Here is a 26,619-nt window from a genome sequence, read left to right as displayed (position 1 = left end):
TGAATAATCTTCAACAAACTTTCGGTAATAACCGGTAAATCCAAGGAAAGATTGGAGTTCTTTTAAGTTCTGCGGTCTCGGCCAGGTTTTTAAGGCTTCAGCCTTTTCAGGATCAGTTTTAACTCCATCGCTGGAAACAATATGCCCCAGATAATGGACGGAATTCTGGAAGAACTTACATTTATCAGGGGAAAGCTTCAAACCATACTCCCTGAGACGGCTGAGTACATGACTGAGCCTTCTCTCATGCTCTTCCAATGTGTCTGAAAAGACAATTATGTCATCCAGGAAAACCAGAACTTCCTTAAGGTTGATGTCACTCATGCACTTCTCCATTAGCCGTTGGAACGTGCTTGGAGGATTGGTGATCCCTTGGGGCATCCGGTTAAACTCCCAGAAACCAAAGGGACACACAAAGGCAGTTTTTTGCTTGTCACTTTCGTTCATCTCGATCTGATAATATCCAGCCTTCAAGTCCATTACTGAGAACCACTTGGAACCCGTGAGAGCAGAAAATGACTCCTCAAGGTTTGGCAATGCGTATGCGTCTTTGGTCGTCTGCAGGTTCAGTTTCCTATAGTCAATACATAAACGTATATCACCATTTGTCTTTCTTACCACAACTATTGGTGATGAAAATGGGGATTCAGATTCTCGGATTACACCTGCATCAAGGAGAGTTTTGAGATGTTTTTTCACTGCCTCATAATCATGTGGATGAATTGGGCGTGCTCTCTGTTTGAATGTTGTCTCATCCTTCAGTTTGATGTGGTGTTGAACTTTGTTTGTATGGCCAAAGTCAAGATCGTGCTGAGCGAAGACATCAGAAAATGTGCTCAGCTTCTGAGTGACTCTTTCTTTCCACTCCTCAGGAAGAGAAGGGCCAAAGGAAAATGCCTCTTTCGTATTTTTGTTTTGTGTTTGATGACTAGAGCAGTCAACATGAGTCTTCTGTTCTGACCATCTTTTTCAACTGATTGCTGACCCTCCAGGACAGAATCTATAACTGTTAATTCTGCAATAACACAGTTGGTGGGTAGAATTATGTCATGTTCAGTGTCATTTCTCAAGAGAACAGGTAACTTCTTTGCTCCATGCTTTGGTAAAGAAATGAAAGCACATTCCACAAAAATGCCACCTGGCAAGGTTGAGTTGGATGGTTGCTCTACCAGTGCATACTTTTCTGTGCTGATTGAATCGACACACATGTGACTTTCAAGAATAACTTTTTGCTTTGCAGGAAGGACTACTTGCTTTCCTCCCTTGAGTTTCACAAAACCAAGTTCTCCACTTGTTGCTTGGTTTCTCCTCAGTTGCAGTATGTGAAGAACCTGTTGGTAGCCATAGCAAGGTGAGGTAAGTGAATGATCTGTACAATACTTTTCACACAGTGGGTCCAAAATGTTGGTGCCAATTAACAATGGAACACCTTGGTTTGATCGCCTATCAAGGACAACTAAAGCCAAGGTTGACATTTCAGGCTCTGATTCAAGAAAGGCTTTAGGAAACTTCAAGTCGATTTCTACATAGCCCAAGTAAGGAACTTGTTGTCCATTAGCTCCTTCTACCTCAAGTATGTCACTTTTTGGTTTGACAGGATGCTCAGATAAATGAGCTTGATAAAAGGACTTGGTTACAGTGGTGACCTGTGATCCTGTGTCTAGTAAACAACTACAGTCCACCCCACCCACATTAACTTCGCCTGTACATTTGCTTCCGACTAGACGTTTTGGCAATTTACTGTTCGTTGTGACTCCGTGGTTGTGAATCACTATTTTGCCTGTAGATGGGGAACATGTTGTTTTCTTGGCTTCCATTTGCGCCTCAACAGAAGCCTGTTCTAGTTTAAAGGAGTTGTGGCAGGACGGTTTTGGCTGTCTCGGGCACACTGCTTCTCTCGAAGTACTACTGTTTTCTTGGTTTCTACAAGTGTGGGATTTGGCAAGTTACTGCACACGGATAGTATGTGGCCATCCTCACCACATTTGAAGCAATACCATGGCCTCGGCCTAAACCTTGTAGTAACTTGCTGCAATTGATTTTCTGCTTGTTTGTCTTTATTATTGCATTTCTCTTTTGCACTCACCCGTTTTTTTCTTCACAGGCTTCTCGGAACCGCATGCCCTGAGTGTCGCCATCTGAACCTGAAATTCAGCAATTTACTTCTTTAAGTCTGTGGTTATGTCAAAGAATACGTCATCAGTTTCTTTTGACACGCTTTTGACATCATCCGCCCAGGGCAAGTTTACAGCTTGCATGTTTGAGATGGCTTTAGACTTTGTGAAGCCGAAATGTTGTTTCATTCTACTGGCTTTGTTAGCCTGTTTATCTTCCTCAGTACGCAGTATGAGAAAAATCTCTGCAAATGGTGGTGGATTACTCTTGCGCTGTTCAAACTGAAGACTAGTGATCAGTGTGCTGTCCCAACACCCACGGCAGAACTGCTTGAGAAGCTGTTCATCAGAATCGTTTGCAGTGATACCTCCTCTGCTGACCACGTGACTCAATGCTGTATGCAGGCGCTGCAAATAATCCGATGCTTTTCTCCAGAATTCTGATTGTTGTTCAAGAATTTAGCGAAAAGCTGGTCTCCATCCTCTACAGTTGCATAGGCAGAATCAAGTAAATTCAAGTACTCTTTTGGTGAGGCATGTGGGCCTAAACATTTTACTATGTTTGCAGCTGGAGCTGAAAGACTTTCCATGATTTTCCTCACCATCTGGAAGTCAGAGATTGATGGATCGTTCAAGTAAAATTGCACATGGCTACGCCATGTGTCATAGTCGACCTCGAAGTTGGGATATGGAATTCTCCCAGATAATGGTTTCAGTCTGTAAGGAGAATGGACTTGTGATGCAGCTTCACTCTTGACAATGTGCTCAACTACAACACGCTGCACTTCAGGCGTGCTGAGTTGATCTGAAGGTAAGTGAAAAGAGCTGATTCTGCTTCCTATCAGAGGGGAAAAACGTTTGCCCTTTGCTCCATTAAGGGGCTCAGAAGGGGCTTGATTTGCCTCTATGTGTATAGCGTCAGAACTATGCTCCGAGAGGTTGATATCAGTTTGTGCAATGTGTGGCTCAGGATCTCCATGTTCATTGTTCTCAAGTGGAGTTTTGTGTGCAACAGACTCACTGATCCTGGCCAACTCATCACGTAGGATATCTTCAAATTGTCGGCCGCTCAGCTTAGCTAAGTTTTTCAAACCAGAGAGATAGGTCTTTGTTGCAGTGGCACCTGCATCACTTGTGTAAACACTGGAAAGACTCTGAATGAAGTGAGAGACTTGAGAATCGGCAGAACATGGTCTTCTGTAAGGCAAGAAGTTTTCTTCTAGTGCTTTCACAGCAGCACCATACATATATTCTAGGGGTGCACCAAATGGGAAATTCTTGGCCGAAACCGATACCGAAAATAGGAAACAGTTGGCCGAAAACCGAATGCCGAAAATGATTAATAGAAATATATATATATATAATGTATACATTTTTTACCAATGTTGTTCAGCTGCCCGATTATGGAAAAATAAATGATTATGGCAAAACTTAACTTAAATAATAATCACAATTATGGGTCCATAAAACATTTATTCAGCACTTTTGAATGCATACAGTACATTAATTCCAAGTCATGTGCATTGTAAACAACATTATATCATTTCGATAACGAAAGTACAATATATTGAACACTGTGCTGCTGTCATTTCCCCCTAATGATAGCCTGAGATGGTGAATTATAACTCACAATGAAAATTGTTCAGGAAAGTGGGTATAGAGTAGACATGTAGAACTAGATAAGCCAGCCTTGTCTACTTATTAAGGAAAAGTGGGAGGTTCTTTTAATGAACATTAGCTTCTCTGCTTTATCAGCCATAAGTCTGTTCCTCTTCTCATCAAGCACATGAGAGGCAGCGCTGAACATTCTCTCGCTGTCAGTGCTTGTGATTTGATCTTACTCCGCATATTTGTCCAGGTGTTTTGATTTCAAGTGGTGGAGTAATCCCGAAGTGGTGAAAGTCTTTGCAGTTACACCCCCTCGAGAAATGTCAGCTGAACACGTTTTACAAATCGCAATCCGCGCCTCTTTCTCTGATATTTTTAAATATCTCCAAGCGGCAGACATGTTGGCTGTGAGCCAGCCGCGAGCATGGTCGCGCGCCGTGCTTGTCGCCGCGTTTTGATTACGTCATCACAACAACACGTTAGCTTACCAACGTAACCCTGTTCTCTGACATTCGGTGATATTTTTTCGGTGCTAGAACCCTTTCGGCCAAAAGCCGAAAGGGCCTTTTTAACCATTTTCGGCCGATAATTTTCGGCGGCCGAATATTCGGTGCATCCCTAATATATTCTACAATTACCTGGGTTACAGGATCTGTGGTTGGTACTTCAATTACTCTAGAGAAAGACCCATACTGCTTGAGCAAATTAAAAACCTCCTCATCTACTTCAGTGTTGGTAAAGCCACTGACTAACACAGAATTTGAGATTTTCACATTTTCTTTCACAATAATATCCATCTTTGTTGTGCAAACACTGTAAATCCCCTTCTCAATGAAAAAATGCAATACAAATTATCACTGAAATCTCAAAATAACACATACAAATTAAGTCACACTTAAGTCACTCAAGGTGTCCCTTTAACTATGTTTAAAACCCATCCTGGCTAGCTCGCCACTTTGTGTAACCAGTCTGTCAGGTGTGTGAAAACTGGACCAGTATTCCAGGTTCTTAAAGGATGGATAATAAATGAAGTCGAACACCAGAGTGAATGAAGTGAATACTGAGATTTTATAAAGGAAAAAATATATATATTGGCACAGGAATAAACAACATTATTCTAAATAAAAGCGCTTGACACTTGACACCCCAAATAAAATTAAAATAAACCCCCAAAAGAAAATAGTTATTTGATCAGTTCCTGTAAGGTCCTCTCAAAATCCTACCACTGGTAGTGGAAAGATGAGGTATTCATGGTTGTCATTGGTAGCTCGCCATCCCCCTCGTCAGGGAGAAAATCCAGAGTCCACAATCCAGAATCCAGAAAATCCACAATCCAAGGGTATCATAAAAAACCCAGCCTGTGTAATATAACACAGCTTAAAACATTGCAAATGTATCTTCAACACATGTGCATCAAATATCATAACTGTGCAGTCCTAAATTACCAATGCAAATATACAACACATTTAGATACCATAATATGGAAAACTGTTGCATTGTAAATAAAAGATTCATTCTACATGCACTACTAAAAACACACTGACGTCAATAACCATGAAATCATAAAATGTAGATCAAGATAAGCATTTAAAGTTTAAACATTAATGCTCAAAACATTGTAGTAAACAAAATAAATGTCTAGTGCTTATTAGCACTGTATAGTAATACACACTATATAGCTACTGTAACTATCAACCATAACTCATATTAGCAAAATGTAACTGAACTCTCAAAAGAGCTAGGTGGCTAACACACCACGAGGCCCGCAGCATGCAGGCAGCAACTAGCATGTAGCATGTAGCGTGTTGCTTCACTCACCGAGGAAAATAAAACAATGAAAACTCCCGCTTTCCAAAGCAGCTCCAACCTCCAGCAACAGCCTCAGAGATTGGTCCACCGCCGCCCCGGTAACTCTCAATTTGCGCTGTTTTTTGCATATGATGATCAAAAGTGTCTCCGTTGCTCCCTCACACACACGTCTTCAACGTGTCCTCACTAACCTGAGTGAAGAGGCGGGACTTGGCGGATCATGATTGCATTATGAACCAATAAGCTTTGTTAACCTTGTAACCTTGGTTTATCCAGTGGGTTACATACAGTAAATGCAGGCCATTTACCATTCAAATATATTTTTAGAACCCTATTAAAGAATACAATAAAAACTGAGAAATCCTTATAAATGCCTCCTCGAAATAAAACTTCTAGGGAAAAATGTAGAGAGGTTTGCTCTTGTTCATGTTAACTATCAAAGGAGATTTTCTAACCTGTCACATACTGTATGTTCGCATTATGTTAATTAAAAGTCTCAAATCGAATAGTCTGAATTGTAGGCCTTATCTTAAATATTATTTTCACAGGTCTCAAATTATTTAGATCATGAGGTCATTGTTATATATTTAAAGAACTGCATTAGTTCTGATCACGCATTGGAACAAATGACCATTAAATCAAGCTGTGAGCACACAGTGTGATGTGATGGTTTATCCGTTCTTTAAAAAAACTAGTTCCTGTTTATAAAACCTTCGTCTACTACAGGTAAGTGCAAGTAAAACACAATCTGTTTTGAGAACAGTGCATTGAGAATTGGAACTTTAGGTATAAATTATTGTAGAAGCTTCGAAAGTAAAAATCATGAAGTTGCCACAAAACCCCCCAGCTGATGCCTCGCATGGATAGAAAACACAGTCTGGCCCCCGCCGGCCTCTACTGGAAGAATGTCAACACTTCCCAACAGCGTTTGGATCTATGCCAATTCTGGATTTTGCGCAAGGTAGCTAGATCAGTCCAACAGAAGAAATTAAGACATATGTGAGCTTCAACCAGGCTCCCTAGGTCTTACTGTATATTTAACTCAAACCTGCAGAAACGTATTCCACAGTCATATAAAATATGACTGCTCTGCCCCTGGATGGCAGCTGTTTGCACACAGATTTCAGAGTGCACTTGTGTGGAGTAAAATAAGTATTGTGCAGGTACTGGCATGGGGACAGCTTACCGTTCGATGGTCCAGGAGGAATCCTCGCCCACGCCTATTTCCCTCGGACACACCGAGAGGGCGAAGTCCACTTTGACTACGATGAGCAATGGACAGTGGGCAACAATGTGGGTGAGTACATATGAAATACCTTGATGTTTTATGTTGAACCACCTGCTTTTAAAATGTTTTCTTTAAAGATGCCCCTCATTTGTGTTCCTCATTTGAACACTAAAGCAGGGGTATAAAACATATTTAGTTCAGGGGCCACATACAGACACATTTGATCTCAAGTGGGCCAGACCAGTTAAAATAACTCCAAATTGTTCTTTTTTTTAATGCAAGAAAGGTATATTGTGAACAAAGCATTATGAGCATGCTAAATGGACTGTACTTATACAACATTTGATTACGTCTTCGACCCCTCAAAGCTCTTTACATACTACGAATCATTCACACCTCATCCATGCAGAGCAGTACCACCTGCTCTAGGGAAGCTAACACTCACACACTCACACACACACACACACACACACACACACACACACACACACACACACACACACACACACACACACACACACACACACACACACACACACACACACACACACACACACACACACACACACACACACACACACACACACACACACACACACACACACACACCCGGTGGAATTGTATTATCACTGGCCCCACCATTGTAACCACTGGCCCGGAGCATTAGTCCAAAAAAAAATAATTGGACATTTTGTTCCTCAGTTAATCCTTTACACATGTGCATTACGACAGATCACAGTAAATCCACAAAGGCATAACACATTGAGTCCCCGGTATCTGGAACTGAACAATGTTGTATTTTACTTTATGATCAAAACTACTTTTCAAGATCCAGAAATTATTCGACATTCATTTCCACATGTGCACTAATCCTGACCTCCAGCATACAGACTAGAGTGGGATCTATTCACCAGTTAAGCCCAGAGCCTGTTTTTCAGGCCTCAGGCTCGAAAATGACATTCCCAGAACAAATGACTAGAACTGAACTTCTAAAAGGGGTAAATTAATAATCTTTTTTCTCAAAGCAATGATAAACCTGTGAGTTGGATGTATCAATATAGCATTTTTTTATTTTAAAGTAAACTCAGATTGAACACAATTAGCACAGAATTATAGATATAAATACCCTTATTACATATCGGATCTGCACAAACAAGATATCGATTAGCAAGCTGAGACTCCACAGATTCTACGGGTATAAGTATCATCACCTAGCGATCAGAACTCGGGCGAAATGAAAATGAACAACAACAACAAAATTAGCTTTACGGGTACAAATCCGAAAATAAGTCTTACCGTTGCTGTTGTTCTGATCAAAAGTTGTGTTCAATGGCATTAAAACGATAAAAACGCTGCTGAAGGTTAATCCATAGGTTAATCCAATGTGTCTGTGTCACTTTGAAAGGATTACTGATAATCCATCATTCCATTTTTATGTCAATAACGAAGATTTCCTATTAGGATAGCTACAGAGTGTATGACAACTTCCGGTTCCGGGGCATTCTGGCTACGCATCACTGTATTCACCAATGGGTAATGTTTAGATGGATTTGAGGAACTTCCCCTTTATTCTATTGGCTCTAACGGTTAAAAAGAGATTCAAGGGTGGTTTTCACTATAAGTAATGTTTTTTTTTTAGACGGACACTATAATTGACATTTTTTTTACTATGTTCAATCTGAATTTACTTTTAAAAAAGACACATTGGATTAACCTATGGATTAACCTTCAGCAGCGTTTTTATCGTTTTAATGCCATTGAACACAACTTTTGATCAGAACAACAGCAACGGTAAGACTTATTTTCCCATTTGGTCCTGTAAAGCTAATTTTGTTGTTGTTGTTTATTGTCATTTCACCGCAAGTTCTGATCGCTCAGTGATTATACTTATACCCCTAGAATCTGTGGAGTCTCAGCTTGCTAATCGATATCTTGTTTGTGCAGATCCGATATGTCATAGAGTTCTGTGCTAAGTGTGTTAGAATGTTTTCGCTAAGGGCTCATTTAGACGCTTCTTGTGAGACTTTTTTTTGTTTCGGTGAAAATGGTTCGTATCGTCAGTTAGCTGAGTTTCTTCCCGTTAATCGGGTATGACACATTTATAGGTTTTTAAAGCCCTGAGACACAGTTTTCGTGAAAAAAAAACGAATCTCCCGGGGGAGGGGGCCTCCGGGTTGAATTAAGGAAGAAATTCAGTTATCCCCTGCCTTGTAAATGTACAAAATGTATACTTACAAAATACATAAAATGTGTGAAAATTGCAGTTAATGTCTTCTCTGAACATTTTACACTTTGCAAAGTCCTCCCGAAGGCCGGATTGGGCCCTCTGTCGGGCCGTATGTTTGAAACCCCACCAGCACAGAGCCAATAACAATTTTCCGTGTCTCTGCCTCTTCACCCTGCTATCCCGTCCAGGCACAGATCTCCTCCAGGTGGCCGCTCATGAGTTCGGCCACGTCCTGGGCCTGCAGCACTCCCTGGAGCCGGACGCTGTGATGTGTCCTTTCTACAGCGATTTGTACCCCCTGCAGCTCAGCGAGGACGACAAGAGGGGCATCCAGTATCTGTACGGCCCCCCCCGACACAGACAGCCCGACATGACGGAGACCAATGAGATTGACCTTGGAGTGGTGAGACCATCATCCTGGGAATGGACTCAAAGCTGCATGCACTGCGCCTCTGCATGTTGGTCCACAGAATAAATGTCCCCGCTGTTTTCTGTTGTACTGCAGATGGACGCATGCAGGACCAACTTTGATGCCGTGTCCATGATCCGGGGGGAGCTGTTCTTCTTCAGGTCTGCGTATGTGTGGCGTATCCGGGACGGGCAGCTGCAGACGGGGTACCCAGCTCTGGCTTCACGCCACTGGAGGGGGATCCCTGACCACATCGACGCTGCATATGAAGACAAGTCTGGAAACATCTGGTTCTTCCAAGGTCTGCCATTATACAGCAGAACAATTTTATTGTATTATATATGTGACCCGCTCTATCGAAATCAGTCGGAAGTCGCAACGGCTCATTTCAAAATAAACGTGGATTTGCGTATAGTTTTCGGGGTTCGGGTGTTTTGTTTGATTTTAAATAAACAAAGTCTTGGCTTTTAGAATATGAAACTTTTATTTCCAAAATCACACGATAAATACATTTTTGAAGCTTGTAAAGGGAAGATGAAAGGCACCTCTCACTCACACTCTGCTCTTCCGCAGCGCCGCCCCCCCTCCCTCCCGCTGACATTATGAATGTAAGCGTATAGTAATCATAGATAACACGGCAGGGACCACTAAAGTTTGTTTTCATCTGATTTCAAATAAATAAAGTCTTGGCTTTCAGAATATTAAACTTTTTTCGGCAAATTCAGATGATAAATACAACTTTGAAGCTTGTAACGGCATAATTACAAGCGGAGAACGGAGTAATTTAACGTCACAACAGGCATAACAACAGCCGGTGTTTCTCGTGAGTGTTTTCCCCGGGAAACAAACAATACACACAAATGCAAAATTACACACACACACACACACACACACGTATACACACACACACACACTCGCGAGCTTCCCCCAGATCAGTAACCCAAACGAAAATATATTCCCTCCGTACTACTTTGATCATTTGCTCCGCTAATAATCAATCAGATCGATGGATTCCAGAGAAGAGAAAACGTTGAAGGCCTTTTCCTCAAAATTAATAATTAATAATAACAATCCTGATATCATTAGAAAGCTAGCAATCTCCTCTTGCCAACAGTGTATACAACTCAAAATGTGTCGTCGGGTCAATGCGACTGATTTCCATAGAGCAGGTCACATATACTGTATGTAGTGCTCACTGCTAAAAAACGTGCAGTGAAAACTTTTGAAAGCAAGTTGGAGCAGTTTTAATCACATTTCAAATGCCATTTAAGAAATATATATATATCGTAGAAATTGTACATTTGAGTTTTAATTGTAAAGGAAGGATTTTTTTAATGTAAATAAATTCCTGGGAACAATAGCACAGATACACGTTAGTGTGAACCCACATACTGTACACTATTTGTGTGTTATGTGCATGCACAATATATCGATGCACAACCATTTTTTTGTTACCAAGCCAATTTGTTAAGGAAATTGTACAATTGGTGTTGATGAATATTTGCTTGCAATTATTTTCCCTAGACTTCTACTTTCAGAGGTAATTATTAATCATATTATTAGTAAAACCAATAATAATCCAATGCATAGGCTATCATTTAATATATTACATTATTCTATATATATTATATATTTATATATTTCATTTAATTTCAAACCTTTATTTAACCAGATTGGTCCCATTGAGATCATAGATCTCTTTTTCAAGGGAGACCTGCAGCAAATAGGTTCCACATGAAACATAAAACAACATAAAACAATAAAGGACATCATACACTATATATTTACAGGCTATATTTACATAGTTATCGACATTTACATGTGCCCATAGTATCAAAGAGCATTTCACTTAGCCTAGCTTTAAAAACATGCAGAGGAATGAGATTGCTCAGTTTGAATTCTTGCTGAAGATTGTTCCAAGCAAGTGGAGGTGCGCACACAAAAGCTGTCTTACCTAAGACAGTCCTTGCTCTTGGCACATCTAACAATACTACATCATGCGATTGAAGACAATAGCTGCTTGCAACTCTCTGTGTTATCAGAGAAAAGATGTAATACGGGAATTTACCCAACAAAGCTTTATAAATAAACGTGTACCAATGACTGAGCCTCTGTACAGTAAGTGATGGCAAACCTGCCTTCCCAGCTAGAAAATGTTGGTTCTAAAAACGTTCTGAGAATGTTACAGTCATTGTTCTAAGAAGGTTTTCAGCGGGAAGTTTTTGTTTGGTTCCCAGAACGTTCTTCTGAAAGGTAGGATAACGTTCTCTAAAAACATTCTTAAAATGTTTGGTGATAACATTGTTAGAACATTATTGCCTCTTATTCTTAGAACGTTTTCAGCGGGAAGATTTTGTTTGGTTCCCAGAATGTTCTTCTGAAAGGTAGGATAACGTTCTGTAAAAACATTCTTAAAATATTTTGTGCTAACGTTCTTAAAATGTTTTTGAAAACATTGTTAGAACATTATACCCTACTGTTCTTAAAACGTTTTCGCCAGAAGCTTTTATTTTGGTTCCCAGAATATTCTTCTGAAAGGTAGGATAACGTTCTCTAAAAACATTCTTAAAATGTTTTTGATAACGTTGTTAGAACATTATGCCCTACTGTTCTTAAAACATTTCCAGCTGCAAGTTAGATTTTTTATGTTGCCAGAATGTTATTATTTTAGAGAAGGATAACATGGTTTATGTTAAAGAAATTATGCAAATGTTCTATGGTAACAATTTACTAAAATATGTTTACATTATTAGAACATAAAGACATATTCCTGTAATTGTTCAACTCAAAATTCCTGGGTAAGTGGACTGACCACTGTGGTCATTAGGATGATTATGATATTTTACCTAATTATTGGAATTTGACTATTAACACATGTAAAAGGATGACACGGAATCAGCTGGTGAAAGTAACATTTGTTTATTAGAAAAGGGGAGCTGGGTGTGGAGGTTGGTTATGGCGGCAGTGGGAAACAGTTGTTCCAGGGTGGGTAGAGAGGCCTGGCTGGTCCTGGGAGTGTGGAAGGCCTTGGATTCCTCCTGGGAGAGACACAAAAATCAGTGTGAGGCCAAAGCAGGCAAAGTTGTCAAAGAATATGCTGGTAAAAAGCTAGATCGGCACGCAACAAACCGTTCACGGCAACAATCCGGCAGGGAATGAGTGCAGGCTGCAGGTTTTCATAGTGTGGCTGATGAGCAGGCTGCAGGTGTGGTTGATTGGAGATTGCTCCCAGCCGTGTAGAGCAGACCAGCAGGCAGAGAGAGAGACACACAGTAGAAAGAAATACATACAAACACTAACAGGGGTTCCAGGGACGGGCAGTGATAGTGGGTCCGTTCTTCTATATGTCTGTCTTTGGTTTTCTAAGTGTTATTATATGGATCATATGACAATAGAGATATGTGCATAAACAACAAAAACACTTGGGGTATAATGTTCGAACAATGTTATCACCAAAAATTTGAAGAATGTTTTTAGAGAACGTTATCCTATCTTTCAGAAGTACATTCTCGGAACCAAAATAAAACTTCTCGATGAAACCATTCCTAGAACAATGAATGGTAACATTCTCAAAATGTTTTTAGAACCAACAATGTCTAGCTGGGAACTCAGACATGCCTACGCAAACATGCAATATCATGAATTACGTGCTTGTTTTTTTCTAAAAAGGAAAATGTGGTGACATCAGATTTCTTTTAAACATCCTTTTCAAACAAATGCAGCAAGTTTGTTTTTTAAAGTGCACTACAAATAAATCTGACGTTGACCATGACCCTGTTAATATTTCGCATCACAGGAACAATTATAAAAAGATAATAACCTTCTGAAAACATTATCCAAATGTTGCTTTCAAAATGTTCTTCTTTGGTTATCATGTAACATTGAGGGAATGTTCTATAAAAGAACATCTTTAATGTGTTACCCCAACAACGTCCAAAACACATCCTTAGAATGTTGGAGGCAAAAAATGTTCCACCTTTGTTAACTTATGACATTAAAGGTACATTTTATAACACACTTTGTCATCTCAGGCCTCATTAACATCCTGAAAACATTTTCAGAATGTTGCTTGGAGAATGTTCTTTATTTGTTATCATGTAACATTGAGGGAACGTTTTCTAAAGAATATCTTTAATGTGTTACCCCAACAACGTCCAAAGCACATCCTTAGAATGTTTGAGGCAAAACGTTCCACCTTTGTTAACACATCACATTAAAGGAACATTTTATAAAAAAACATTCTGTCATCTCAGGCCTCAATAACATCCTCAAAACATCCTCTGAATGTTGCAGTTAAAACGTTATGTCTTAGTTAACCTTAAACCTTATAGGAACATTATTTGAACAAATAAACATCCTAAAAAGGTTCTTTGAACATCAGATTAAAACGTGTCTTTAAAACCTTATTAGAACCAATAGGTAACGTTAGCCAAAGTTGTGAGAACGTTCCCCGCTAGCTGGGTTGGCATACAGGGTACAGTGATGAGTAAGTGCTTTACAATTAGTGACAAATCTCCTTAAAGACTTAAAGACTATATGAATGCATATATATGCATTCGTATAGTCTTTAAAGAGCAACTTCCAGGTTAAAGACACCTGTGAATAAATGTGTAGGAAAATGATGAATACACTAGATTTTCCCCAAAATATACAGAAATATACACTACAATGACATCTGGCGTCGTTTTTGTAAGACATTTTTACTTCCGCATAAAAAAGCCTCGGCACGTGACCTCCCGCGTGTGACGTAACATTTGAGAAACAAGGGGGAGAGCGGCCGGTGTAATGTATTAATAAACATGGATCCCAATGCTAGTTTCGACACAGAAGACACAGAAGAAGTTGAACATGAATATTCTAATGCATATGACGGACCACAACCTTATAATTATGAGCCTGCTAGGCGTCCAAGAGACCAGGAGCAGCCAAGGATTAGAAGAAATAACGGCCATCGGAGAGAAATTGAGCTGTGGTGTGAGGAGAACCAGTGGAGAACTGGGCAGCTATCTTGGTGATTGACCGGCGTTAGCTACAGAATGTTAGCTAACGTCACATCACAACATTGTGAAGTTAGCTATCATATATCAGGCTATAACTAAAGTAGCATTGATAATATAGTAACGTTACTGGCAGGACTGTTGATACTGATCCATAACAGAAACTAATGCGCAAGTATCAGCCGTATCTTGCGTTACCTAATGGAGATGTTTACCCTTTGTGATGTAATATGACGCGTTTGACCTTTAAAAAAAGCCATTTTTAAGAGCAGAGCTCAAAATTGCTCCTTTCCCTCTGAATTCCTGCCCTTATGTCTCGTAAAACATATCAAATCCTACATTCACTTTTTCAATTGTAATTTTCAAGCAAGTTTAAGCATAAATTTAGAAAAAAAAAAACCTGCAAGATGCTCTTCAAGTCTTTGAGGGCAACCATAATGCTAATATGGCCCGCGATGGAATTTCATTTGACACCCCTGAACTAAATGGATCTACAACGATATAATAAACATAACAAAATGTAAGCATTAAAAGAAAGAAAGGAGCTGTTATAACATCCGTGCCACTTAACAGAGATATAAGAGGAAGAGAGAGTGAAAGACGGGGTGACAGGAAATAGAAGACCAGAGGTAGGAGACTTCTGTGTTGCTCCTAGATGTAAAGATAACTTTTAAAAGGTTAAAGCCAATAAAAATAGGAAGTACTACTTATTCTGAAGCCCACCCCACAGTATTTGTTGTCACACAGCTTCCTCTGAGGCTGAACTGTCCAACCATTATTGAGGGGGTTTCTGTTTCTGCTTAACATAGGCATACCAACACCACAGTCACAAGGAACATTTTGTATATATTGCCAGCAGTCTAGAACAGTTATATCTCACAGGCTCCGCCCTCTACTGGACTCTATGGGTACTACCCCTTGACCTTACTATGCGAGCGTTCACCTACTGAGATATCTTTAAACGTAGCCGACCCCTCGGGGCGGGCCTACCTGAGTGCGCGCGCAAGCCCACCCTATATAAGGCGGCCTCGCCTCCTGACTGTCATCCTTTTCTCTTCAGCGAGCAGGATAAGCAACTGAGAGAAGCGGAAGAAGAGTAAAAGGAAGAATAAAAGAATGGACTCACCAATCCTAGAGCAACGACCCTGTCCTACTTGCACCGGTCTAATTGCAGGTGCCGATCCTCACACGCCGGGAGGGCCTGACCCAGTCTCCCTCCTGTAATGCCTGCCGGATGCTACCACAACTTAGCCGCTTGCACCGCATGGAGCATTTTCAGGCCTACTACGAGGAAACAGAGGACCATGTGGACCTCGAGGTGGTGAAGATGGAGGAACAGGATGCGACTGGGGGGGTGCCTTTCGTTTTCGCCATCGAGGAGGACGACAAGGGTTCCTCGATGTGCTTCCGGTTCGGGCGCTCAGGACGGGCCGCCACACAGGTCCGCACATCAGGACTTCCCATCGGTGATGGCCATCACGGCGGAGCGTGTAGGATTACGCCTTTCCAACGCTGCGCCGAGACGGTGAGGGTGGGACGAGAACATCTGTCAGTCATCCTAGTGGCCCATGACCGCCGCGTGGCGCCGTGGTTCGCGGAGGTGACACAGATGATGGTGGGCCAGCCCTGGGCAGTTCCTCAGGTCTGGGGGGCGATGTCTCAGGGGGCTGGTGCAATAGGGGCGTTACCCTCTCTGGGCCAACCTCTCCAGGCTTGGCTTCTGAGAGGGACAGGCTGAGACAGGGGGGATTGTCTGACGAAGTTATCCAGACTATCCAGGCTGCAAGAGCAGGATTCACCACAGCCTGTTACAGGCCAAAGTGGTTTGCATTCCAGCGATGGTGTGAAGGGGGAATAGTTTGCAAATAAACAAAGGTTCCAGACACAAATAATCATTCACGAAGTGCTTTGTTTTGTAATATGGGAGTTTATCCCATAGCATAGGACAGATAGGGGCCCTGTCTGACCTCCTTCTCCCCTCTCTCTCCAAGTGAGGTTCTTACCCTCGTTACCTCTGCCCGTCCTACCACCTGTTCTCTGGACCCTATCCCCTCAAACCTCCTTCAGACTATCGCTCCTGATATTCTACCATTTCTCACCCATTTCATCAACACTTCTCTAACTTCTGGTCACTTTCCAAACAGTCTCAAGGAGGCAAGAGTAAACCCTCTCCTAAAGAAACCCACTCTCAACCCGTCTGATGTTATTAACTACAGACCCGTCTCTCTCCTCCCGTTCCTGTCTAAAACACTTGAACGCGCTGTCTTTAAACAACTCTCCTCTTATCTCCATCAGAACAACCTTCTGGATCCGCACCAGTCTGGTTTCAAGGCAGGTCACTCAACAGAAACTGCTCTCCTTGCTGTCTCTGACAAACTGCACACTGCTAAAGCAGCCTCCCTCTCCTCTGTCATCATCCTTCTGGACCTGTCTGCTGCATTCGACACGGTGAACCATCGGATCCTCCTTCGCACTGTCCAAGAACTTGGAGTTTCAGGCACTGCACTTTCCCTCCTCACCTCATACCTCAACGACCGCACCTACAGGGTTACTTGGAGAGGGTCCGAGTCCGACCCTTGTCAATTAACTACAGGGGTCCCTCAGGGCTCGGTTCTTGGTCCCCTCCTCTTCTCCCTGTACACAAACTCGCTCGGGTCTGTCATTAGCCCGCATGGTTTTTCATACCACTGCTACGCTGACGACACCCAACTAATTCTGTCCTTTCCCCGCTCAGAGACCCAGGTCGTCGCACGCATCTCTGCTTGCCTAGCAGACATCTCTCGGTGGATGTCTGCTCATCACCTCAAGCTCAACCTTGACAAGACTGAACTGCTCTTCCTTCCGGGAAAAGATTGTCCCACTCTTGACCTAACAATCAACATCGGCACCTCTGTTGTTTCCCCGACTCAGACTGCAAGGAATCTGGGTGTGGTCCTAGATAACAAACTGTCCTTCACTGCAAACATCGCTGCTACAACCCGCTGCTGCAGATACACGCTTTACAACATCAGGAGGATACGTCCCCAGCTGACCCAGACATCAGCGCAGATTCTGGTCCAGGCTCTCGTCATCTCACGCCTAGACTACTGCAACTCCCTCCTGGCTGGTCTACCTGCATGTGCCATCCGACCTCTGCAGCTCATCCAGAATGCAGCGGCTCGTCTGGTCTTCAACCTTCCCAAATTCTCCCACACCACACCGCTCCTCCGCTCCCTTCACTGGCTTCCAGTAACTGCTAGAATCCACTTCAAGACACTGGTACTTGCGTACCATGCTGCGAATGGATCTGGCCCTTCCTACATCCAGGACATGGTTAAACCGTACACCCTAGCACGTGCACTCCGCTCTGCATCAGCCAAACAGCTCGCTGCACCCGCACTGCGAGGGGGACCCAAGTTCCCATCAGCAAAAACACGTGGGTTTGCTATCCTGGCTCCAAAATGGTGGAATGAGCTCCCCATTGAAATCAGGACAGCAGATAGCTTACACATCTTCCGACGCAAACTGAAAACTCATCTCTTTAGACTCCACTTCGAGCGATAGAATTACTAACAAAGCACTTATATACTAATAAAGGGCTGGCTTTCTAAATGCCAGTTGAGTAGCACTTGAAATGTTTGGCTCTATGAAACCTGATGTACTTATATGATTCTGTTTTCTTAAAGGTTGTATCTTCCTGGTCGAATGCACTTATTGTAAGTCGCTTTGGATAAAAGCGTCAGCTAAATGCAATGTAATGTAATGTAATGTAATGTCTGTCCTATAATGCTCGCTGAACAGGGTGTAGGATGACAGTCAGGAGGCGTGGCTGCCTTATATACGGTGGGCTTGCGCGCGCACTCAGGTAGACCCTTCCCGAGGGGCCGGCTACATTTAAGGATATTTCAGTAGGTGAACGCTCGCATAGTAAGGTCAAGGGGTAGTACCAGAGGTGGGAGTAAGTCCTACATGTGCAAGTCATGAGCAAGTCTCAAGTCTTGACCTACAAGTATCAAGCAAGTCCCAAGTCACTGTGGTGAGAGTCAAGCAAGTCAAGTCAAGTCATTGCTCAGGTCAAGCAAGTCAAGTCAAGTCATACGAAATTCTGATGAATAAGCCCAGTTTCCACATTTAAATCAGTTAAAAGACAGTGGTTATGAAAATGGATTCAACCCACACTATGATCTTCATTACATACACAGTTAATCATTTGAAATCTAATTTAGACCGATGACAATCATATTAGATTAATATTAACCCCAGAACTGTAGACAATATAGCTAGGACTCAAAAAGTCTGTTCAAAAAGGCAGAATTCCAGGTAAGAAAATCATATATGGCATTTGCCATTACACACATTTAATTAAAATTTCTGTTAACACTAGAACCACCAACAGTGTCAGCACCTACATAGATATCATTTTCAAACCATTTAATTTGTCCCTCTTCATAATTTCCTTATAAACTAAGCAGGATGATTTAAAACTCACTTAATTGGGTTAATTTAGAAATGGCTTCAGTTTATCATCATAACAGATCAAAAAGTTCAGATTCATTTTACAATAAATCAAGGAATGATGCACTTCTACAAACAAAAACAACATAATTAAAACATTTAAACAAACTAATAAAAGTAGATGAACTACATTATTCAAAAGTTTCCAGTAACTGATAATAAAACAGGGGAAATAAACGAGGCATCTCTTTTCCTCTCTCTCTCTCTCTCCTGACAGCCCGTCAGTATCAGGGTTAGTCCAAATGAATCCCTTGGCAGTTCTAGTGTTCATTTATCCCGTTTTGTCTTCTCTTTGCTTAATCGATTTGAAACCAAGTCTAACGTAGCTTAAACTCAACGTTAGCTTTCTAGCTAACACAACACAGTCACGTAGCCTACCTTTCTCTGTGTTTTTTTTTGTAGTGACGAATGAAGTTGGATGTTTTGGTGGTCCTGTCACTGATCTTTATGCTGCAGACCCTGCATACAGCTGTTCTCTTCTTATTAGCGTCATCGACAAAATAATCCTTGAATCCAAACTTAACTATTTTTGGAGTAAAGCTAGCCGCTGTCATGTTAACTGACACTCCTGCCGTCTAGTGGGTTGCCAGGTTTGCGCGCATTGCGTTATAATCACGCTTTTCGAAAAAACTAAACGTAATATCCCACTACAAAAACAAACGCAAATATTTAATTTTAAACAGTCAAGTCCTTTCAAGTCATCTGTCTCAAGCTTAAGTCAAGTCTCAAGTCATGAATACCAAGTCAAAGTCAAGTCAAGTCTTTTATCAATGTTAGTCAAGCAAGTCTCAAGTAAAAAAATATGCGACTCGAGTCTGACTTGAGTCAAGTCATGTGACTCGAGTCCCCACCTCTGGGTAGTACCCATAGAGTCCAGTAGAGGGCTCCGCCTGTGCTTATATAACTAGGGTTACAATCCGTAACCCATCGATACGGTTTATGGTTTATTTGTATCTTTTTGATGACAACAGGGGAGAGCTACTGGGTGTTTGATGCTGAGAGGAAGATAACAGGCCCGGATTCAGTGCGGCAGCTGGGTCTTCCTGTCTCAGATATCCAAGCAGCTCTGAAGTGGGAGGAGGACCACGTGGAGAAAGTCTACTTCTTCAAGTCCGCTTCTTACTGGCCCTTCAATCCGCAGGAGAACCGAGTGGACGATGTGCATCCGGGCAGCATGCACGCGTGGGGGGGGATCCCCGGAAATATTGATGCAGCTTTTCGGGACAAATATGGTGAGGACTGGATTCGCCTAGCAACCATTTTAACTTGTAACAGTTGTTAAGTAACTAAGTACATTTACTCAAGCACTGTACAATATTGAGGTACTTGTACCGACTTGAGTATTTCCATTTTATGCTACTCCACTACATGTATTTATTACCTTTAGTTACTTTACAGATTTGGATTAATGATGTGAAATCTAATCAAGTGTTAAATCAGACTTTAGTTCCACCTGGAGTAAATTCAAAAGCTACCCTGCAGTATACAAAGTCATTCGAACTAGCTGCACCTTTACCAGCTTTGAGAACACTTTAATGATCAATCATTATAAAACATATCATATATACAGTATTATTCTGAAATGGGCCAATCTGCACAATGACTACTTTTACTTTAGCCACTTTAACTATATTTTGAAGCTAATACTTTTCTACTTTTACTTGAGGAACATTTGTAATGCAGGACTTTTACTTGTAACAGAGTATTCCTACACTCTGGTACTTCTACTTTTACTAAAGTACAAGATCTGAGTACTGTTGCCCCCTTGATGTAACCATTTCTCGCTCTCTCATAGGCTATGCTAACTTCCTGAGTGGGCAGCACTACTGGAAGTTTGACCCCGTGGCGCTGAAGGTTCTGGACGGCTTCCCACGCAGCATCGGAACGGACTTCTTTGGCTGTTCTGCCTTTTTGTATAAATAAGTTCATACAGATACAAATGGTACACTTGTGAAGAGCAATGGCCGTTTTTAAAGCTGCATCCACAAACAGAACATTCTGAATATTTCAGAAATATATGTAAGGCCAATATATTTAATTAAGATGACTCAAAACTTATATCACCTCTAAAAAGTCACTACCCACACGGAAAAAACTGAAATGTTGACTTTAATTAAATGTATAATGTCAACATATTTCACATAACTGTATTACTGCAGGTTAGTTAACTCAATAATATTTGAATAAGACATATTAGGTTTAACTTATTATTATTGCTTTCAACTAACCTAATACAGTTATGGGAAATGTGTTGACATGATATATAATTAGAGTCAACATTTCAGTTTTGTCAGTGCACTGTGACTACATCATTTTTATTTTTATTTTTATTTTAAAATACATGAATAATCTACTGTGAGTTACATGTGCAGTAACAGGCAGTAAGCATCTACTTCTTTTGTCAGTTTGAGATGATGAGAAGCCAGACAAAGCTTCTCCCTCAGGCTAAAGCCTGAAAACCACTCGGCAAGTTTCCTGAGTGTCCTGCGACCCTCCTGCAGATCTCAGAGTGACCTCTGAGGGTTCAAAGGTTGAGATTGGTGGTGACGGCCCATGCTGCGATGTGAAGTGTTGTCAGGGTTGTGTATTTAGTGGAAGCAGGAACCAGTTCTCTATAATGTCTGGAGTAAAAGCATCACAAATCCAGCAGCACCTTGCTAATTAGCGGAGTTGGCACATGTATTGAGGCTAGAGTTCTCTCATACCTCATTCACACCAACGCAACTCTGGTTCAAGCTCCGTGCTAGAGCTTTTCAGGTTCAGAAGCGGTTCTTCGGTTTAGCTCCGGCTCTTTTCACACCGCCCAGAGTCCGACTGGTGCTGGTCATTGCGTCATCGTTTGCGTGCCTGCTTCATAAAGCCAAACCGCGCGGAAACCCCTCACAGCTCACACCGACAACAACAACAATGGCCGATTGTGTTGAAGCGCTACTCGTTTTGGTTTTGCTCTGTCGAAACGGAATGGAAGAAATGGGACGACTTTACGACCAACTTTACAGACATTACATGCTACATTCAAAACTGTTTTACAATCGTAATCATCAAGTTCAACGACGATTCCCCCTGCCCCTGCCTCGACGTAAGCGTGACGTATGCAGTGCTTTTGCTCTAGCCGGGCAATTTTTTGGTGCTTGAAACGAACCGGATTACGGAGCTAAGAGGCTGCTCCGCTGCGGTGTGAACAGGAAAACCCGGTGCTTTTCAAGCTCCGGCTCCGAACCGGTCCTGAAACACCGTTGGTGTGAATGAGGTATCAGAGGATCCAGGCCAGGGGTCTAACCGCGTCTCAATGTAAGCATGTTATATTTGCTCTGAAGGACCCGTCAGAAGGCGGGCCAAACAGCCCTGCATCCTGGCTGCTGTAGGTCTGAACACTGAGAGTGAGATCACTTTATTCTCAGAGATGTTCCTCTCTCCTGGAAACATTTACATTATTCTAACATTAGTTTTTCTCAGCAGAGCACCATCAAATGTGCAACATATCTGAAATGACCAGGGTCTGTGAACACAGCATCATGTGGTTGTAGCACCTGAGGTTTTAAAATCACATGCCACCACCAAGGAAAAAAACCTTTAATCAAAGTCAGCGTTCCTATTGTGTGTTACTGGCAGAGCTGTACACATATTATAATCCTACATACCTCTTCATCTTATTCTTCCTCTTCCACCTTAAAGTTAAGACCGCAACTAGTCCCGGAGCGTTGCTACGACCCACTAGGGTTGGGTACCGAAATCCGTTTCCGGTTCGGACCGTTTCCAACATTTCGATTCCATCGGTATCGTTTAGAAATGTTAGTTTTGGTTCTGCTTATCGATTCCTAAGGAAATGCATCTCACCGCTTTCTGTAACGGGGCAGGGCGGGGCGTGTTGTGAGCACAGTGGCAGGTTTGGGAAGCAAAACTTGGTTCAGAGTAAGAACAAATAACAATTGTCCGGTACCCGGATTTATAAGAGTTGTGAGGACAGGAGGACCCCAGCTCCTTCTCTCTGCTCCGGATCAGCTGATCGCTGCACGGTGCAGCTCAGCGTCTCTCTCCCTCTCCCTTTTTCTACACACAGCGGCTCCGCTGCCCGTTTAACAGCTTCATGTCAACCTTTCTTATGTTCTTTCTCTAACAAGTAATGAAGGTTATTAAGCGTTTTAGCTCTGCTGTAACATTGACCGCCATTTCCTTTATGAAGTGAACCAGCCTCCCTGTCTGTGTCCTCGCGCTGTCCTCACATCCCCAGACTGTGAGACAGACTTGGAGGAGCACAGGGATGTCAGTATTGTTTATGAAGCAGGGTATAGAAAATACATTATTGAAATGAAAATACAATGTACTTCGACAAACAGTGAGCAGCTGGGCAGCTGCAGCATGTGTATTGCAGGATGTGTTGGACACAGACTGTATAGTTGGACTCTGTCTCACAGGCAGGTTGCAGTGTAACATTAGAGGAGACTGGGCCAATTGTACATTCTCAAACTGCACCACTTGGAACTAACTAAACAATGCAGAGATTATTTTTAATATAATTGTATTCAATAACCGCAACAAAATGAAACAGTATTAAGTGATTTGTAAATAGGAATACAGATATGACTTAAAGTGGACCTATCATGCTATATTTGAATAATATAGTGTAGGACCATACCTATATAAGGCATATTTATACTTTTTATTTTTCTAAATACCAAACGGATCATGCATTTTAGCCATTCCTCATTTTGCTCAATTTAACACTGTCTTTGCATGGGCTGATTCTGTGAGAACAGCATCATCTACAGGCCTGGCATATGTACTGCAGCGTCTCCAGCGCTTTCGAACGGCAATGTCCGTGGCTGTCTCCTCCTGATTGGTGGAGTTGGCCCAATAGCCGTAGCGCCACTTCTGTGACGTCATAGAAGTGTTCAAATCTGGATCAGTCTTTATCAGATCCGTTGCAGCCCCTTTTTAAGAGATTTGGAAAATAGAGAGCGGTTGTGTTTTCTGACACTTGGTGAGTTCCCTGGAACATCGGGGACACATATTCATGTATAAAAGACGTACAAAAGTGCACTTTGCATGATAGGTCACCTTTAAAGTTTTCATAAATATATTTTTCTCCCAGTGAAATTGGCATGGAACTTATTTTTACCCTCTCAAAGAACCGGAATCGAGAACCGAAAAGAACCGGAATCGAAAAGCAGAACCGGAATCAGAACCGGAATTGTTAAAATCCAAAAGATACCCAACCCTACGACGCGCACATAAAACACATTAAAACAAAACGTGCGGAACGATCGGGAATGATGTGCTAGGATTTGCCTAGCCAGTTTCACGCAAATCAAAACAAACACCAAACTTTTCCCCATAGGAATGAATGGGCGATCGAGAGCCAAAATTACCCGACTTTGAGGTCATACTGATTCCCCATACGTGACCGGAGAAAAAACATAAAACATTTTAAACGGCTCTCCAGACTCCCAACTTTATTGGACTGAAAAGGTTTTTTTGATAGATGGAAAGGTTTTTCTAAAATCCCAGTTTTGTGAAAAGCTGGCAATATTATCATCAGGACCGACACCAAGTGTAAGTCACACAGTCAGAAGTTCTCAGAGGGGAATGTTTTTGTTTTAAATATTGTGTTGCAGTTATTAAAGAGCAACTTCCAGGTTAAAGAAACCTGTGAATAAATGTGTAGGAAAATGATGAATACACTAGATTTTCAAAAAAATATACAGAAATATACACTACAGTGACATCTGGCGTCGTTTTTGTAAGAAATGTTCACTTCCGCATAAAAAAGCCTTGGCACGTGACCTCCCGCGTGTGACGTAACATGTGAGAAACAAGGGAGAGAGCGGCCGATGTAACGTATTAATAAACATGGATCCCTATGCTATTTTCGACACAGAAGACACAGAAGAAGTTGAACGTGAATATTCGAATGCATATGACGGACCACAACCTTATAATTATGAGCCTGCTAGGCGTCCAAGAGACCAGGAACAGCCAAGGATTAGAAGAAATAATGGCCATCGGAGAGACATTGAGCTGTGGTGTGAGGAGAACCAGTGGAGAACTGAGCACCTATCTTGGTGAGTGACCGGCGTTAGCTACAGAATGTTAGCTAACGTCACATCACAACATTGTGAAGTTAGCTATCATATATCAGTCTATAACTAAAGTAGCATTGATAATATAGTAACGTTACTGGCAGGACTGTTGATACTGATCCATAACAGAAACTAATGCGCAAGTATCAGCCGTATCTCGCGTTACCTAATGCAACTCCACACTACGGTGCTGTGTACCGGAGGAGAGACGCGAGATACGGCTGATACTTGACGATCTGGAGGAGAAAGGTTGTGGAGCCTCCGTTGATATGCCGTTGTAAATGGCTTGATGGAAAGCAGGTGTGTAGTCGGGGAGGGTGCACAGCTGATTGCGGCAGGTGAGTGGAGGTTGAGCCGGGAGCCAGGAGTGACAGCCACCACGCACACACAAACAACACAGACAGGGGGAAACAAACAAACACAAAGGAGACGGCTGGAGCAGTACAGCCACCACAGCGTTACCTAATGCAACTCCACACTACGTCTTACGGTGCCGTGTACCGGAGGGGAGAGAGAGAGAGAGCAGCGAAGGGGGGGGGGGGGGGGGGAGAGAGTGATGTAATACGGTTTCCTGATAAAGCTGTGGAGAGTATGTGCTGCAGGGAGGTGGATGCACAATGCACCCATGAACGAACGCTAGCTCCGGTCCTTTTCCCGTGAGGGAAACTGTGGACTCGATGTCCTGACAGGCTGGTATTTGTGCAACCTGTACAAACACAATACTGCACCATGATTACAAATGGTGAAATACAATGTAAAACTACCGAAAAATACCAGCTCACTAAAACACAACCGCTCAAGTCAACGCAACTACTAACTATGCCCGCGGTCAGAGAGCAGAGATGTTTACCCTTTGTGATGTAATATGACGCGTTTGACGTATGACCTTAAAAAAAAGCCGTTTTTAAGAGCAGAGCTAAAAATTGCTCCTTTCCCTCTGAATTCCTGCCCTTATGTCTCGTAAAACATATCAAATCCTACATTCACATTTTTAATTGTAATTTTCAAGCAAGTTTAAGCATAAATGTAGAAAAAAAACAACCTGCAAGATGCTCTTTAACTGATTGGAGGGGAGGAGGGGGCCTCCTGTCAGACATGGAGGAGCACTCTCCATCCAGACTGGATATAAGTGATGGAGCCCTCATGGTACAATGAACAGTCGTCCTACAGTTCCTCTGAACCCCTGCTCTGTCCACTCTGCTCTGAGACCTCTGACTCAATTTACAATCTTAGGGTTTCAGTCCTTAAAATCACCAAAACAAAAAAGAATAACAAAGGCCTTTTTGGGATATAATAGTAATGAATAATGACGTGAAAAACCGCAGTAATCACCTCAGGTCAGCACTATAAAGTTTTATAAAGTTTTGATACGTAAGTAAAAAAGAAAGCTTGAGAGAGAAGATCTAACCTAGCCTAGCCAACATTTTCCAGTCAAGTGTTTAGCAGGAAGTTCTCTTGGTACTGACTGATGAAGGATTGGATTGCTTTTGCTGTTTTTTTTACTGTAGGTGACCTGAGACATGCAACAGGAGAATAATTTTCTTTGACAGTCAGTTTTAAGAATCAACTTTTGGTTAATGTATTCACACTTACTACTCTAAATTCACTACAGCTCAGGTTCCTTGTGTAATAGGCCTACACAAAATCAGAAAA

At 41.9% G+C, this 26,619-nt stretch overlaps 1 protein-coding gene and 1 long non-coding RNA gene across 4 annotated transcripts in view; one reads left to right on the top strand and one right to left on the bottom strand.

Annotated features, from left to right (window-relative positions):
• LOC307024896 (stromelysin-3-like) overlaps positions 1 to 25,511 on the top strand; it is a 71,286-nt gene extending 45,775 nt beyond the window's left edge. For 2 of the 3 annotated variants that reach the window (XM_079659361.1, XM_079659362.1), the window contains 5 exons: positions 6,695 to 6,828; positions 9,175 to 9,389; positions 9,492 to 9,696; positions 19,858 to 20,118; positions 20,682 to 25,511. In XM_079659361.1, the coding sequence (XP_079515487.1) occupies positions 6,695 to 6,828; positions 9,175 to 9,389; positions 9,492 to 9,696; positions 19,858 to 20,118; positions 20,682 to 20,809 (943 nt within the window). In that variant the 3' untranslated portion in view covers positions 20,810 to 25,511. Of the gene's footprint in view, positions 1 to 6,694; positions 6,829 to 9,174; positions 9,390 to 9,491; positions 10,774 to 19,857; positions 20,119 to 20,681 lie in introns of those variants that run through there. The other variant, XM_079659363.1, reaches the window with a different exon arrangement.
• LOC307024897 lies at positions 4,772 to 5,778 on the bottom strand. The gene is made up of 2 exons (XR_013804023.1): positions 5,541 to 5,778; positions 4,772 to 5,080 (listed from the first exon to the last, which is right to left on the bottom strand). It is a non-coding gene; the product is annotated as an uncharacterized lncRNA (long non-coding RNA).
• Positions 25,512 to 26,619: the final 1,108 nt, after the last annotated feature.

This window comes from Notothenia rossii, assembly GCF_949606895.1.
Source record: "Notothenia rossii genome assembly, chromosome: 11".
Taxonomy (NCBI): domain Eukaryota; kingdom Metazoa; phylum Chordata; class Actinopteri; order Perciformes; family Nototheniidae; genus Notothenia; species Notothenia rossii.
The sequence above is the reverse complement of the archived record's forward strand: the minus strand, read 5'-3'. Positions and strand labels throughout refer to the sequence as shown.